This window comes from Artibeus jamaicensis, unplaced genomic scaffold (assembly GCF_021234435.1).
Source record: "Artibeus jamaicensis isolate MK-2021 breed Jamaican fruit bat unplaced genomic scaffold, CSHL_Jam_final contig_387, whole genome shotgun sequence".
Taxonomy (NCBI): domain Eukaryota; kingdom Metazoa; phylum Chordata; class Mammalia; order Chiroptera; family Phyllostomidae; genus Artibeus; species Artibeus jamaicensis.
In genome coordinates, this window is record NW_026521812.1 from 16,642,009 (window position 1) to 16,656,450 (window position 14,442).

A 14,442-nucleotide genomic window follows, 5' to 3' on the forward strand; every position below is an offset into this window, starting at 1 on the left:
TGAATTTTCTGAATACTCGACTTTAATTTGTAAAATGTCTAAATTATATTCATCTTAATTTCATTGTGGCTTTTATATTTCCTTTTGTATATTTCCAGTTTCATAAACTGGTTTTTTTTTATTACGTCATAGTAAGATATACTGGGTCCTTACTTGTATTAGGTATTCTTAGTATTTTTTCATGTATTAATTAGTTTAATCTTCAAAGTAGTTCTGTGACACAAGTACTCTTATTAGCTGTCCGAGGAAACTGAGATTCTACAAATTAATAATTTGGCTGGAAAAATTACCATAATCCAGAGTGCCTGTGTCACAGAACACCCAGACAACCAGGCTGTCTCACTTCCAAATTCCTACCAATAAAACACTCTATTCTCTTTTTTTTGTAAAAATTCCCTCCTCACCACTTAAAATAACCTTAATATTTAACAGGTATTTGAAAAGAGGGATTTGCTTTTGTTAAATGTTCACACTCTTACCTATACAGCTGAGATTTAGAGTCTTATATTGAATGTGTCCTGTAGGAAAGAAACTTTCAGATTTGTGTTAGATGTGCCATGTAAAGTTGCAAGAAAGAATTCTACTCTGGCTGATTTAAGCAGAAGGTAATTCGTGGAAAGACTATCAGAGAAGCTCACAGAATCCATAGGAACTAGGCTCTGTGCAGGAACCAAGGCCACTGTGGCCAGACTGGTCTACTTGACAGCAGGAATGGGGTTGGGATCTGGGGTGGAATGGCTCTGCTCGCAACTCAGATTCCAGAGGGCACGTCGGATGCCACGATGCACACCACGCACAGAGGCAGTTCTCAAAAGGGAGTCCGGGTGGATGAGGAAATGGATATGAAACATGAAAAAAGAAAAGCAGCAACTGTCTACCATGAAAAGTGAACAAAACGTACTTGGGTGGAGTTTTATAAATATTAACTGCTCTATCAAATACCTTAAGTTGCACTCCAAAATGAACAGTATTGCCAAGTAGGAAATTCTGGAAATCACCCTTTCTAATATTTTGTCCTTTAGATCAGTAAGCCAGGCTTCTACTCTATCTCCTGTGCAGTAATCCTCTTTGATGCCATTATTACCCTTTACCTAGATAACGAGCTAGCCTACTAACTGGTCTCCCTGTGTCAGTCCTCTGTCAGTCCCTCTTCTACCTTGAAGCTGACACATGCACCGGCCTGCAGTGTACACAGCATTATGGGTGGGATTCAAGACAAATTTGTATGGACTACCAAGTCCTGTGGAGGAGAAGGGAAAGGCTACTCTCGAGGGGAGAGCACACTGACCCTTGCCAGGACAGGCTTTTATCGGGTTCAGTTAGCACAGGAATACAGGTAAAGTTCATTAATCATTGTTAGGCAGTGAGAATCAAGCAAGAGATAATATACAAAGAACTATGAGGGCCTATTCTGAGTCAGGGTCTATTAGCTAAAGGGCTACAAAACTTTAGGAAACAAACTCATTTCCTACTCGGACCTTTATTATTTAACTGAGAGCATTCTTAGCAAAGCAGGTTTCACAGGATTTTACACATCCTTTCTCAGTCCTAATCTGGGGAACCTGCCCTTTCCAGCACAGGGCTGCACCACCCTCTCATTGTTTCAGGCTTAAGTCGGGCAGAGGAAATACAATAGCCAAGAAATTAGGAAACTTCTTACAAAGAGGACTCAGGCTTTGTCAAAGCCAAGAGGCGAGGGCCCATCACCCCCTTCCTCCATAGCCCCCCAAGTCCTTCCCTGGGGCCTCCACGTGATCGTGCCTGTCGTGGGTAATTCCCCCCTGGGAATCTTACTCATTGGCTACCCAAGCATTGGAGGCCAGTTGTGGAAAAAGGAGCAGAAGCTGCGCTGCTGCCAGGGAGATAAGCTTTGTCTCCTTAGTGGCTTATGGTCCAAAGGTTGCTCACTCAGCCTTAGCTATGCGGGGGTGGGGGGAGGGGGGTGGGATTATAGCACCTGAAACCAGGCAGGGCAGTTCCCAACAGAAGCCAAAACATTCATTACAAATTTGATTTTGTCACTTCCTAGTTGAGTCCTCTTCCTTGTCCATGGATAATAAAATCCAGTCACTGCCCACAATCTGGGCCCTGCTTACATATCCCGGCTTGTCTCACCACTCAAAATTCCACTCCAAGCCCAAAGTCCTCCCCAAAATATAGTTAGTGCTGCTTATGACCTTTCTACCTTTAGTTTGCTTGGAAGTGCTTCCTGTACTTCTCAAGTTTGAATAAATGTACCTTTTATGTGTTTGACAAGCAATGTTTGTGGATCAGTGATCTGCAAACTGCTGGTCAGTAGCCTTGGGGCACATGTAGCAGGGCTTAAAAATACTTTTTTAAGTGAAATGAAAAGATAGTTTTAGAGAAGCAGTGGTAGGAAATATTAGTCTGAAGTCTCTGGGTACCCCAGCTAGCCACCTGTGTAACCACTGTTTCCCCAAACAAAGCAAACCAATTTCTGTAGGGTACAGACGTCTTTGAGGAAGTTATTTAAGCAGTAATGGGTAAAAGGTTAAAAATTTAATGTCCCTGAAGTCTTTGAGGAGGTGATAGAATTATAATTTCCTAATCAATATTTTGGCCTCAATATACCTTGATACTCAAAAAAATATTGAAGTCGCCAAGAAGCTCTGTTGGGTTATACAGTTTCGTGTTTGCCACAATAGAAATTAAACCTGAGATTTGAAAAAAAAATACAGGAGTGTGATTTCACTAATTGTAGCTATCAGAATAGTTATGTGGAACATGTCATTTAGCCTCTGGAAAATCCATTGCACATTTTTATAAGCATATTAATAGTTCCAAATATGAAATTCCAAGTTTGCTATTTTCAGAGAATGACGTTTTACACAGGAATAGTTGCTAATTACATATATATATAATTAGGCCCACATAAGGAGTATGTATGTATCTCATAACACTGGGCCAATTTTATTTTACTATGTATGCTGCTGAAGTAAGCACCCAATTTTATTTTTATTAGTCGTAATCATCTTCATCTTCATCAGTGTCTTCATTTTCCTCGGCTGGAAGTGCAGCTGCTTCTTGGGCCGCCCTGAACGCCTGCTCCTCTTCCACACTGGGGTCATCCACTTCTGTGAGCTCTGGCCCACTGGGGTATTCTTGACAAACTGGTGGTGGAACTGGGGGTGTGTAGCTGTCTGGACTGTATTTATGACCCCAGCCTATGTAGAGATTTTCAAACTTCCTATAAGTTTTTTTAAAAAATGTAGACCATTATTGTATTATTTCTTAGTAAGAAAAGTTGACCTTTCTTAATGATAAAGTGCGTGAAGTATCATAGTCCCATAATTTTAAAACAATGCATTTGAAATGAGAGATGAAATATCCTTAAATGATTCTTCTAGCACAGGAAATTTCTATGGTCCAAACCAGCTTAAGCTGGTTAAGAAAACCATGGGGCCAGACCCTGTCACAATGTACCCTATACCCAAACCACAACCTTTAATTATTTAATTAATTTCTGGGGAGAAAAAACTAAATTAAAAAGTTACTATCTTCGTTAGAATTAGAAAAAGTTCAAAAGTTTAACTAGCAAACGCTTGTCTGAGTGACAAGTGGGCTTGTGGTTAAAGACTTACTATGTGTGAATTTTCAGACCCAACCACAGCAATGACTAAGGCGCTTCCCAGCAAGTCTAAAGGAAAAATTGCCCTCTCCACCCCAGGTTTGGTGCATGCTCAGTGCCCTGCAGCCTCTGAGGGGAGTTGCGTCAAGGACTCTGGACCCTCATGCTCTTCACATAGTTCCGCTCCTGGCATGGGTGCCTTCGCTCCTAGGTCTCTAAGACCTTCAGGAGGGGTCTTCTGGGGCCCTCTGCCAAGGCCTCCCTATGGCAGCTGTGGGAGAGGGGAAAACCCTAAAGGCACTTTTTCCCACTCTCAATATCCAGTACTTTTCCCTAGTACTCCTCCTCTTCCCCTGCCTCCTCCCTCACTGCCACCCCCGCCCTGTCCATATGTCAGGGACTTTCTTATCATTGAGATGACCCCCATATCTCTAAGCTGATCCACCAGATCTTCCATTGATACGCCATTTCATGGGGAAAAATGTAAAACAGGGGAGGGGTGGAGGGAATCTGTTTTTTGGGTTTTGTGAGGTTTTTTTTTTTTTTTTTTGGCTTGTTGCTTTAATGGCTACTCTGACATTTAGCAGCTCAGCTCTCTCGCCGGCTCAGCTGATCTTTTGACATTGGGTTATTAGGTAAAAACTGGAAGCATAAGACAGAGAGGGGAGTGAGGGATAAAAGGACAATTAGTATCTTCTTGATCCTAATTCTCTTGAAGGTGACAGCCTACATAACACATATTTTAAATTAGCTTTTATCAAGATGTCCAACAAAAACAATGGAAGATTTAAACTAATTTAAACACTGCTCAGAATTGCTCCATTAAATAAATAAGTCAATTATTGAAATAATTATAGACAGAAAACCATATTTTAGCTTCATCAATTAATTCAGATGAACAGGAGGAAGTCTAAATTACTCTAATATTCTTATCTAATTTGATGCTTTACTGTATGATACAGATGTGTGGATAAATCTTGCTAAAAATGAGTTAAAACAATAGTAAGATTCCAGTGATAACTTATGCTTTCCAAAAATAACTTTGAAAGCTGTCATTTACTTACTTGCCATTGCAAAAGGCATATGCTCCAGGCCAGAGGTTGGATCTGAGAACAGCAATAGCATATTGAGGAATGAGATTTGAAGACAGTCGTGTTGTCCAAGGTGGTATGTTCTGGATCTCTGTAAATCAACGAGAAACTCAAAAGCTCATTTCCTAAATAGACAAGGATATGCAGTATAACAAAGAAGCAATTTTTATAAACCATAAAGCACACACACACTTGACATAGAAAAGTTGAAAACATCAGCAGCTTGCCTAGCTGGTGTGAGTCAGTTGACTGAGCACCAGCCTGAGAACTGAAAGGTTGATGGTTTGATACCTAGTCAAGACACATGCCTGGGTTAAGGCAGGGTCCCCAGTTTGGAGTGTATGAGAGGTAACAATCAATATATCTCTTACACATCGATGTTTCTCTGTCTGTCTTTCTCCCTTCCCCTCTCTCTAAAAATTAATAAATAAATAAAATCTTTAAAATTTTTTTTAAAAAACCAGCAGCTTGACATAAAATTAGGAGGGAATTTTGCAAACATCCTGGAACAATGAAACTTGAATATTTACACACTATATCACAATGTCATGTATTTATGGTCATCTGTCTATGGTCTGCAGAATGCAAGGCAGGAGATACACAAGATCACAATCAGCATTTCAGTGGAAGCTACAGCCCACTCATGTTTCCTCCCTGCCTGGCCCTTCTTTAACTTCTGTCAGAGAAGGCTGGTGGTTCAGCCAGGTATATTCTTTATTCTTCACCATATACTATAGTGTGTGTGTGTGTGTGTGTGTGTGAAATCTATAGATATAGTATATTATATATACATAGACTATACATACCATATATACATATATGCTATATGAAATATAGTATATCATATATACTATGTATACTTAATATATACGTACATAGTATATTACATATAAACTTTGTGAAAATACCTAAATCTTCAGAGATCGGTGTCAAGAGAGGAGGCCCTACTTCCTGTTCTATGTAGTCAAGTTCTTCTTTTTCTTCATCATCATCTTCTTCCTCCTCTTCACTTCTTTGTATGGGGTTGAACCAATTACAGCGGCCCTGAGTATGAATATTACAAGATGAGGACTTTAAAATATCAAAGTATTCATTTACATTGAAGCACTTATCTGCACAGGTTCCACTCTGTGGTAATATAATCTTTCATTTATTCATTCATTCCACATACATTTGCCAAATGGTATTATGATCTAGGTTTTTCAAGCATAAGATTATATTATTTATTTCAAGAATTTGTCAATTTCCTGAAGTTACAGAACATTTATATTTTAAAGTTAGCAATGCCTTAGTAAAATAAAAGTAATAATGCATTTAACTAATTTGTAATAAGTTTGTAAGAAAGAGATAAGGTACTATTATTAATAATAAAAATTAAAATGTGATAAGATTAGGTATGGAGATTTGGGGTTATGATTTCTGATCTAATTAACTTATTTAAAGAGGTGTAAGAATATCTCATATATAGGTCAAAGTATAATGAAGATTTTTCTACCTGCAGACAAGGCACTATAGCAGACTGACTAAGAAGCTGGACTCTTGATCCATTCTGCCTATTCATATGTGACCCTGTTGCTTATTAGCCATGTTACCCTTTTTACATTCCCTAAACTCTGCCTCAGTTTCCCCCCTGTAAACTAAGGCTAATCCTAGTTTTCATACAGTTATGCGTATTAAAAAGGTAATGCATATAAAAGTGCTATTAAGGGCACCTAGCAGAATGTGTGCTATGTAACTACTCTTTAGCACTGTTTGCTTGTTTTTGTTTTTATAATATTTTATTGCTCGGCATAAAATCTCTATGTATTATAGAAATAGAATTTAAAAATATTTCCATAATTGGTGCACCATCTATATTAACATAAAAAAGATAATTTCATAAATTAAAATTTAATTGAAAATCACACATAAATTGAAATCCTTATATGACTTGTCAAAGACTTCATAGAAATAATTATCTTATTTCTGTTTGGAAATAAAAGTCTGCTTGAAGATCCCAGGTTTATAGTACTTGGCAATTATATACTACTCTGTGTTTTTACTTGACTTCTTAAAAAATTATTTATTTATTTTTAGAGAGGGGAAGGGAGGGAAAAAGAGAGGGAGAGAAACATCAATGTGTGGTTGCCTCTCGCATGCTCCCGTACTGGGGACCTGGTCTGCAACCCAGGCATGTGCCCTGACTGGGAATCCAACCTATGACCCTTTGGTTTGCAGCCTGTGCTCAGTCCTTTGAGCTGCACCAGCCAGAGATTTTATTTGACTTTTCTAATGGTCTCTTTCTCTGTCTAGAGTCTGAACATATGTATATATTGTAGACTGAATTTAATAAATATGTGCTGCTTGGCTAACAGATTGAGCATTGCAAAGCCCCTACCTGAGGGAGAATATGTTGTACATGATGGACCCAGTTGGACAGGGATTCCACTAGATCAACCACCTGGATGCCTTCAAAATCAGGGTTTTCTTCAAAACTATCTCGCCCACCTTCTACTTCTTCTTCCTCCTCTCCTTCCTCTTCACTGAACTGATAGAAACCTAGAGGGCTGATGTGGGTCCCTGCTGAAATTCTGGCAATTTGTGCTCGTAAGTAATTACTCTCATTTCCTGGGAAAGGTGGGTAGCTTATGATGGGAGTTCCCAATCGCCCAGTGAAAAACTTCTTGATTTGTCTTGCAATAACAATTTGTGCTGGTGTAACTGATGGTAACTTCACCCATGGTCTTCCTGGCTCGTTGCAAACAAAATAGACATATTTGTTGGCACCTGTTCTGCTTTCTTCTTTTGGTATAGCCTGTGGGGCCTTGTAGAAGGACCTTGGTAATTCATCATCTTCCTCACTTTCACTGTCTCCGTTGTCTCTCTCTTCAGTTACATCTTCCTCTTCCATCTCCTCTTCATCTTCTCCCTCACGAAGTTCCGTTTCAGCTACAATGTAATTCATTTCCAGGCCCAAAATCTTGCCCCAGAAACGGCATCTTTGGATTGGGTGAGTGTCAGTAAGCTGTTTGAGGGCAAGAAATACTCGATAGGTCTCATCTGTGCCCAAGCCAACTCCAGCTTGTTCAAAGTAAAATGCTGACTCCATTATATTGGGAAGAGAGTTTCCTGCCTGCGGATGCAAATACCATGGTTAACACTTTGTGAAAAAAACAGCTTGCTTCCTGTTTCCCCATTAAATGTCTGCATATTAGCTCTGCTTTCTCTCTGTACCACTTCTTCAACATGTCTTCCAAGATTTAGTTCACTCTATTAATTTCCAAATTTCAATTATTTTATTACTTATAAATGTGGTTTCCACCATTGTGTTTTACACTTATCAAATATTATAATAATCAAGTTGTATGTATGCACCTTAGGCAGAAAAAAGTTTAATAATCATTATGAATAATAAAAATTCAACATTCCCTCTTTATATAAAATGTTTAAGTGGCCCGTATACTACCCTGAAATAATAAAATATATCAAAACCTACCTACACACACACACATATTTAGAAAATGAATTATACCTCATTTTATTGTGCTTTGCAAATACCACTTATTTTTTCTTTCTTTATTTTATTTTATTTTATTTATTTATTTTTAGAGAAAGGAGAAAGAGTGGGAGAGAAACATCAATGTGTGGTTGCCTCTCATGTGTCCCCTGCTGGGACCTGGCCCACAACCCAGGCATGTGTCCCGACTGGGAATCAAACTGGTGACCCTTTGCTTCACAGGCCCGTGCTCAATCTACTGAGCTACACTAGCCAGGCCTATTTTTTCCTCTTAACAAATTAAAGGTTTGTGGCAACCCTGAGTCAAATGCATTTATCAGAATTTTTCTGACAGCACTTGCTCCCTTCATGTCTTTGTGTCACATTTGGGTGATTCTAGCAATATGTTGGACTGTTTCATTATTATTGTATCTGTTATCCTGATAAGTGATCAGGGCTTTTTGATGTGATTGTCTTTGTTTGGAGCACCACAAATCACAACGACATAAGACAGTAAACTTAATCCATAAATGCTGCTCTATCTGACTGCTCCACCAACCAGCTGCTCCCTCACCTCTCTCCCTCTCCTTGGGCCTCCGTATTTCCCATGATACAATAATATTGAAATTAGACAAATTAATAATACCACAATGGCCTCAAGAGTTGCACATCTCTCACTCTCAATCAAAAGCTAGTAATGATTAAGCTTAGTGAGGAAGGCATGTTGAAGGCCAAGGTAGGCCCAAAGCTAGGCCTCTTGTGCCAAACAGCCAAACTGTGAATGCAAAGGGAACGTGTTTGAAATATTTAAAAGTGCTATTCTAGTGAACACAGAAATGGTAGGAAAGGGAAATGGATTTACTGCTATTATGAGGAAAGTTCTAGTGCTGTGGATAGAAGATCATACCAGCCAGACCTAATCTAGAGCAAGGCCCTAACTCCTCAATTCTCTGAAGAATGAGGGAGACAAGAAAGTTGCAGAAGTAAAGGTTGAAACTCACAGAGGTTGGTTCATAAAGTTGAAGGAAAGGAGCCATTTCCACAACAGCAAAGTGCAAAGTGAAGCAGCAAGTGTTAATGTAGAAGCTGTAACAAGTTCTTGAGACCTAGCTAAGATAATTAATGCAGGTGGCTACCCTAATCAACAGGTTTTCAGTGTAGATGAAGGGCCTCGTATTGGAAGAAGATGCCATCTAGGACTTTCATAGCTAGAGAGGAGATGTCAATGACTGGCTTCAATGCTCCAAAAGACAGGCTGACTCTTATTAGGGTCTAATGCAGCTGGTGACATTAAGTTGAAGCAAATTCCTTTGTACAATTCCAAAAATCCTAGGGTCCTGGAGAATTATGCTAAATCTACTCTATAAATGGAACAAAGCTTTACAACACAGCACATCTGCTTGCAAAATAGAAAACTGAATATTTTAAATGAATTGTTGGATTTACTGCACAGAAAAAAATATATTCCTTTCAAAATACTCTGGCTCATTGACAATAACCCCTGGTGACTGGAGCCGGGATGAAAATGTACAGTGAGATTATATTGTTCTCATGCCTGCTAACACAACCTCCATTCTCTAGCCAATGAATCGAGGAGTAACTTCAACCTGTACCTATGCCTATAAAATACAAACACAATGTGAAAAAATAAGCTCTAAACAAGGCAATGAGTTATGTGAAATGGGGATGAAAATACCATTTAGAAAGCTATAAAAGACTACTGACATGAATGCAAAACCATACCCACTCACCTCGAATAAAACAAGATTGAACTAATCAAATCTACTAGTGACTTACTATTTCATCTTCCAGTTCTTGGTCAGCTCCTTCCAAATGTTCCTGAAGAAAAAGAGCCTTCTGCTTCTCTGCTATTTCGTATGTTGGAAGCATCTCATACTCATTTTGGAGTGTATCTAATTTTTTACTAAAATGCGCCACCTTCACTTCCTGGCTAATATTTTCAATGATGTCCACAGCATTTTCAGGTCGCTCATCTAAGATTTTGGTCAGCATCTCAGAAAGATGATCATATCTACCCGAAAAGAGAAAATTCCAGATTATGCACATGTCGAAAGCATTAGAAGAAGCATTTCATGCAAACTCAGTTAGCTGGTTTGTAGGAAATGTCCACAGCTCAAAGCCTTCATAAACTTCAAGTGAATAAACACAGTAACTTCTACCACTGTTGGGAAAACCTCTTCTAGAATTTTTCTTAGGGGATATCTCTAATGATATAAATATTTGAGATATTGAAGAAAAGCATATTATGAAAGATACATACTTTACACCAGGAATGCTTTCACATTTTGAGATCAAAATTTCTTAGTTATATATTTTTAAGTGATTAACATTTTTCTTTCTTTACCTTAATTTCTTTTCCATCCCTCTTCCCCACCCTTGCCAAATCCAATTTGATTTCTAAATTCTACTGACTCTCTTAAAAGATATGTTCTCTTGTTTCATTTCCTAGGCCAATAATCTACCTCAGTGTATTTTAAACCTAGAAGAGATACATTTCATACTGCAACCCCTGCCCACGTACAACTGAAAGAAAAATGTCATAAATATTACTCACCTTTATCAAAAATGTAATGAATTTTACTATTTTTGTTCTATTAAAAACACTGTCCTAGCTTTTTATTTTATAACTGAGTAAGTGAAACATCCTCTAACCTCTCATTAATGCATTACATTTTATACATAAGGGCTAAGGTGTGCCTTTTCAAATATCAGACTTACAATGTGAATGGACTATCCAAGAGATAAATTGCCTGTCATAGTGCTCTTAGATTAAATGGAAACTTCTCAGTCCGATATGGAAACTTGTGTAAGTTTCCTCTCTGACAGATAAGCATTGTTTGCCTTCAATTCCATTTCTAACAATTAGTTCAATTGTAATTACTCTCCCAATGGACTAAATCTACTGAAAAATCACTCTTATAAGTTGCTAAATCCTACCTGAGAGACTTTGCTTGCTGTCCCACATGTATAGCATTTCTCTGAAGAAAAAATCTGGAACCACTGTACTCAAGTCATCCCTGAGAACCATTCTTCTTCAGTTTGGAGGGGGCCTTTCTGAGTTCACAAATGCGCTGTTATATATGTGTGTTCATCATATGTTTTCCATTCAGCAACTGCATTAGGTTCTTACGTTGGCAAAACTATGGTTTTGGCTTTTGTTTGTTATCTTAATGTATCTCCTTCCTTATTACAGTGAATCGAAATAGTTGCTCAATAATTGCTTATTTTCTGTTCGTTGACCCTAAGTGTCATTTTTAATTTTTTCATATCTGTGTTTATCCAATGGATATTAAGAATGTCAAAGCAAAATATGTAGATTATATGCACAACCAATTTAAAGGGCAGTTTTTAAAATATTATATGTAAAGAATATATTGTTACTTCTCAGAAAATTGTTATTCTTGTAAGTGAATAGAAATGTTATGACTAGGGATTTGTTTAAATCTTACTCAAGATTTCTAAATATTTGTCCAGTATTAAAAGTCATGGAAATGCCTCCAGACCAAAAATATTGTTGCTTAGTAAGTACTAGCTGGAGTTCTGACTGAAGTCTTTAATTTGCTCAAATACAGGCCATGTATGCTATCAAATGAAGGACTCTAAGTCCAAATTTTTATTTTATTTCTCAGGTTTTAATATAATATCTATATGTGCTTTGTTCATAGTTCTTTGGGCAAGATATTGTTTTTTAAAGAGTCCACACCATTTTGTCAAAGTATCTTTTTTTTGTCAAATTATAAAATATGTTTATTAGATATTAATTCATAATTAAAGTTTTTTCAAATTCAGAAGATTAATATTTTGTTTTAATAGAATGTGAGAAGGCAATTTTTGGAGGCTTCATTTTCAGCAATATAAAAACCAATATCGGATCTTGTATTTTAGTCAAAGATTGTTTTAATTACAATAAAAAGTCATTTTATGGTTGTCAGATAAGATCTGCATATAATAAATTGAGGGTTTTCTTTTTTAGGAAGCAGTTTTTAATTTCAAGTTCTAAAGTATTTAGAAGATAATAGTGAACATTATAGAAAATATTTATTTATTACCTCAGAGATGTAGCATTTGGAAACAAAATAAAACAGTCATTTAAGTAGTGTCACTTATTAATTCAATAAAGAAAATTTTCCCATTTTTGGGTTTTGTGCATTCAGTTTTAAGTAGTGAGATCTCAAGAATTTGTAATGAGCTTTTCTTGAGTTTTAACGAAGTTGGTAAATTCATGCTTGTTATTTAACCTTGGGCATTATAGCAAAAAGCATATACCAGAAATTGGAGTAAAATCCACTACTGAGCAGAAAACCACATCCCTGAAGCTCAAGTAAAGTTTAAAACGGTAATTTACTAATTATATTTTAAATTGTCATTCTTGAGTTTTGTGAAAGATTTCACACATTAAACGTTAACTTCTTTTATTCTGTAGACCTTAAAATTATAGTGGCTAGTTCTCCTGGTTTGCCCAGACCGAGAGGTTTCCCAGGATGCAGAGCTTTTAGTGCTCCCATCAGGATAGATCCCCAAAACCCCAGAGATCTAGTCCCCCTGCACTGGCCTGGGTGAGACTCAAAACCAAGCCGCAGAAGCATTAGAATGCTTAGAGGAGAGTCGCGCGCTCCCTGTCACTAGTAGTAGAAAGTTACTTTTTACAAGCATCTTGAAGAGATGCTTGGACTTCACTATTGTCATGGTCTGTTTCAAACCCAAGATTCCATAATCCCTCGTTTTGTTTCTCAATGCCAAGGATCTTTCAAGTAGAAGAATGCCTATCAATGATCTATGTGCAGTCAGTCCTGTGATGTAAAGATTGTTAAATCACTAGCTCTTACTTACAGGTTTTTCAAATATATTTTCATTCACCCACAGAAACACTCTCACATAGAGATACTCGTACCCTCTTTTCTTAGGCATACTTTGCTTAAAAAAAATTTTTTTTTTTCTCCACGACTTACAGATTTAAGCCCGACTTGCTGCTGGTCTTCAGGAGGTAAGCCTTGGCGTTCTGAACGGCAATCTCCAGCACGCTGGGGGCCGCTTCGGGCTCAGCCTCATCCGGATCATAGCTACTGTTTGAGTCTTCCTCCTGAAAAATGTCAAACCTAAGCTCTTTTTGTTTAGAGTTGCTAAAGCTCACATCCCTTGGTTCATACAAATGACCATTTGTTTGCTGAAACTGTGGAAAGGCGTCCCCCGTTGATGGGCACGTTTGATGAGTTGTTTCTCCATTTTCAGATGATGGTTTCAAATGGTCCGAGTGAGGCCTCTCGGCTTCGGGAATCACACTAGTGGTCTCGCGTGCCTGCCGTGGCGCCTCAAGGCCCTGTCTGGTCAGAGGAGAGGAAGAGGACTCCTCAGGAGGCGAAGGTGCAGACGATGCACCCGGTCCTGTGAGGTCACCGACAGGTGTGCTGTCTCTAGACTGCGGGCTCCCAGGTGCGCTGCTCCGGGACTGGGGTCCAGTCTCAGGCCCCTGCTCCGACTCCAGGGGTGCAGATAACCCAGTAAGATCTTGGGAAGAAGCTGCTGTTATTTCTCCCCATGGCCTCTCTTCTTTCCCCGATTCTTGGTTTTCTTTTTCTTGCTTCTGGGTGGTAGAGTCTTCCATAGAAAGAGTCAAAACAAAATAAGTTCTGTTAGAAAGATGTTGTGCAGAAATGGAAGGACACAACGCAGGACAGTCGCTTTGCTGAGAGATCTGCTAAGCGATTTCTGGGTCCTAGTTGTTGCTTTGCAAGTTGCAGCGTCCTGTCTCCATAGCAACCCCGGGCAAGGTTCCACTAAGGGAAACGGAGGAGCACATTGGTTGCCTGGATTCTAGGGAGGAGACCAAGAAAGAGGAGAATCCTAGATTTGTGATTTGGTGAGCTTCTGCTCCTCTTCCTAGGTCAGCCAATCCAACCTGCAGTCGACCAGCTTGGTTGGAAACCCGAGCAAGGGTAGGACACCGGAGCTCAAAGGAGGAGGAGCCACGACCCAGCCCCGGAGGATTTTTCAAGATGTTGATTCCAGTCGAGCAGTGAGGGGCGAGCTGTTCCTGTGAGAGAGAGAGAGAGGGAGAGGGAGGGGGAGGGGGAGGGGGAGGGGGGGGAGGGGGAGGGGAGGGGGAGGGGGGAGATTGAGAAGGAAACCAGACCAGAAGATCCTAAGACTTAGACGACAAAGATGTCTCACCGTTTAAACCAAACCGGGGACATTTATGGAGAATAAACAAGGAAGTCCTCCTTTTGCCTTTCCCCCTCATGTAGAATCTGCCAGATGAGTAGGCAGAG

The 14,442-nt window shown here is 38.9% G+C and overlaps 1 protein-coding gene across 4 annotated transcripts; it reads right to left on the reverse strand.

Moving 5' to 3' along the window:
* Positions 1-6: 6 nt before the first annotated feature.
* Positions 7-14,058, reverse strand: RSPH4A (radial spoke head component 4A). 4 transcript variants are annotated; one of them, XM_037158073.2, is made up of 6 exons: positions 13,126-14,058; positions 9,953-10,187; positions 7,058-7,792; positions 5,589-5,724; positions 4,654-4,771; positions 7-3,208 (listed from the first exon to the last, which is right to left on the reverse strand). In XM_037158073.2, exons 1-6 carry the CDS (start codon positions 13,776-13,778, stop codon positions 2,980-2,982), a joined length of 2,106 nt encoding a protein of 701 aa, XP_037013968.2. In that variant the 5' UTR covers positions 13,779-14,058; the 3' UTR covers positions 7-2,979. The 4 variants fall into 4 exon arrangements, with proteins under 4 accessions (XP_037013968.2, XP_037013971.2, XP_037013972.2 ...); XM_037158076.2 differs by having other exon boundaries at positions 3,090-3,185; XM_037158075.2 differs by lacking the exon at positions 7-3,208 and adding an exon at positions 4,177-4,231.
* Between the last annotated feature and the right edge of the window lie 384 nt (positions 14,059-14,442).

What these genes read in the sequence shown, in the direction of transcription:
- RSPH4A (XM_037158073.2), bottom strand. Translation starts at nt 13,778, where the DNA reads ATGGAAGACTCTACCACCCAGAAGCAAGAAAAAGAAAACCAAGAATCG. An exon ending in AAGAACTGGAAGATGAAATA is followed by an intron (nt 7,793 to 9,952) that starts GTAAGTCACTAG and finishes TTGCATCCGCAG; the next exon opens with GCAGGAAACTCTCTTCCCAA. An exon ending in ACCGATCTCTGAAGATTTAG is followed by an intron (nt 4,772 to 5,588) that starts GTATTTTCACAA and finishes GTTGATTTACAG; the next exon opens with AGATCCAGAACATACCACCT.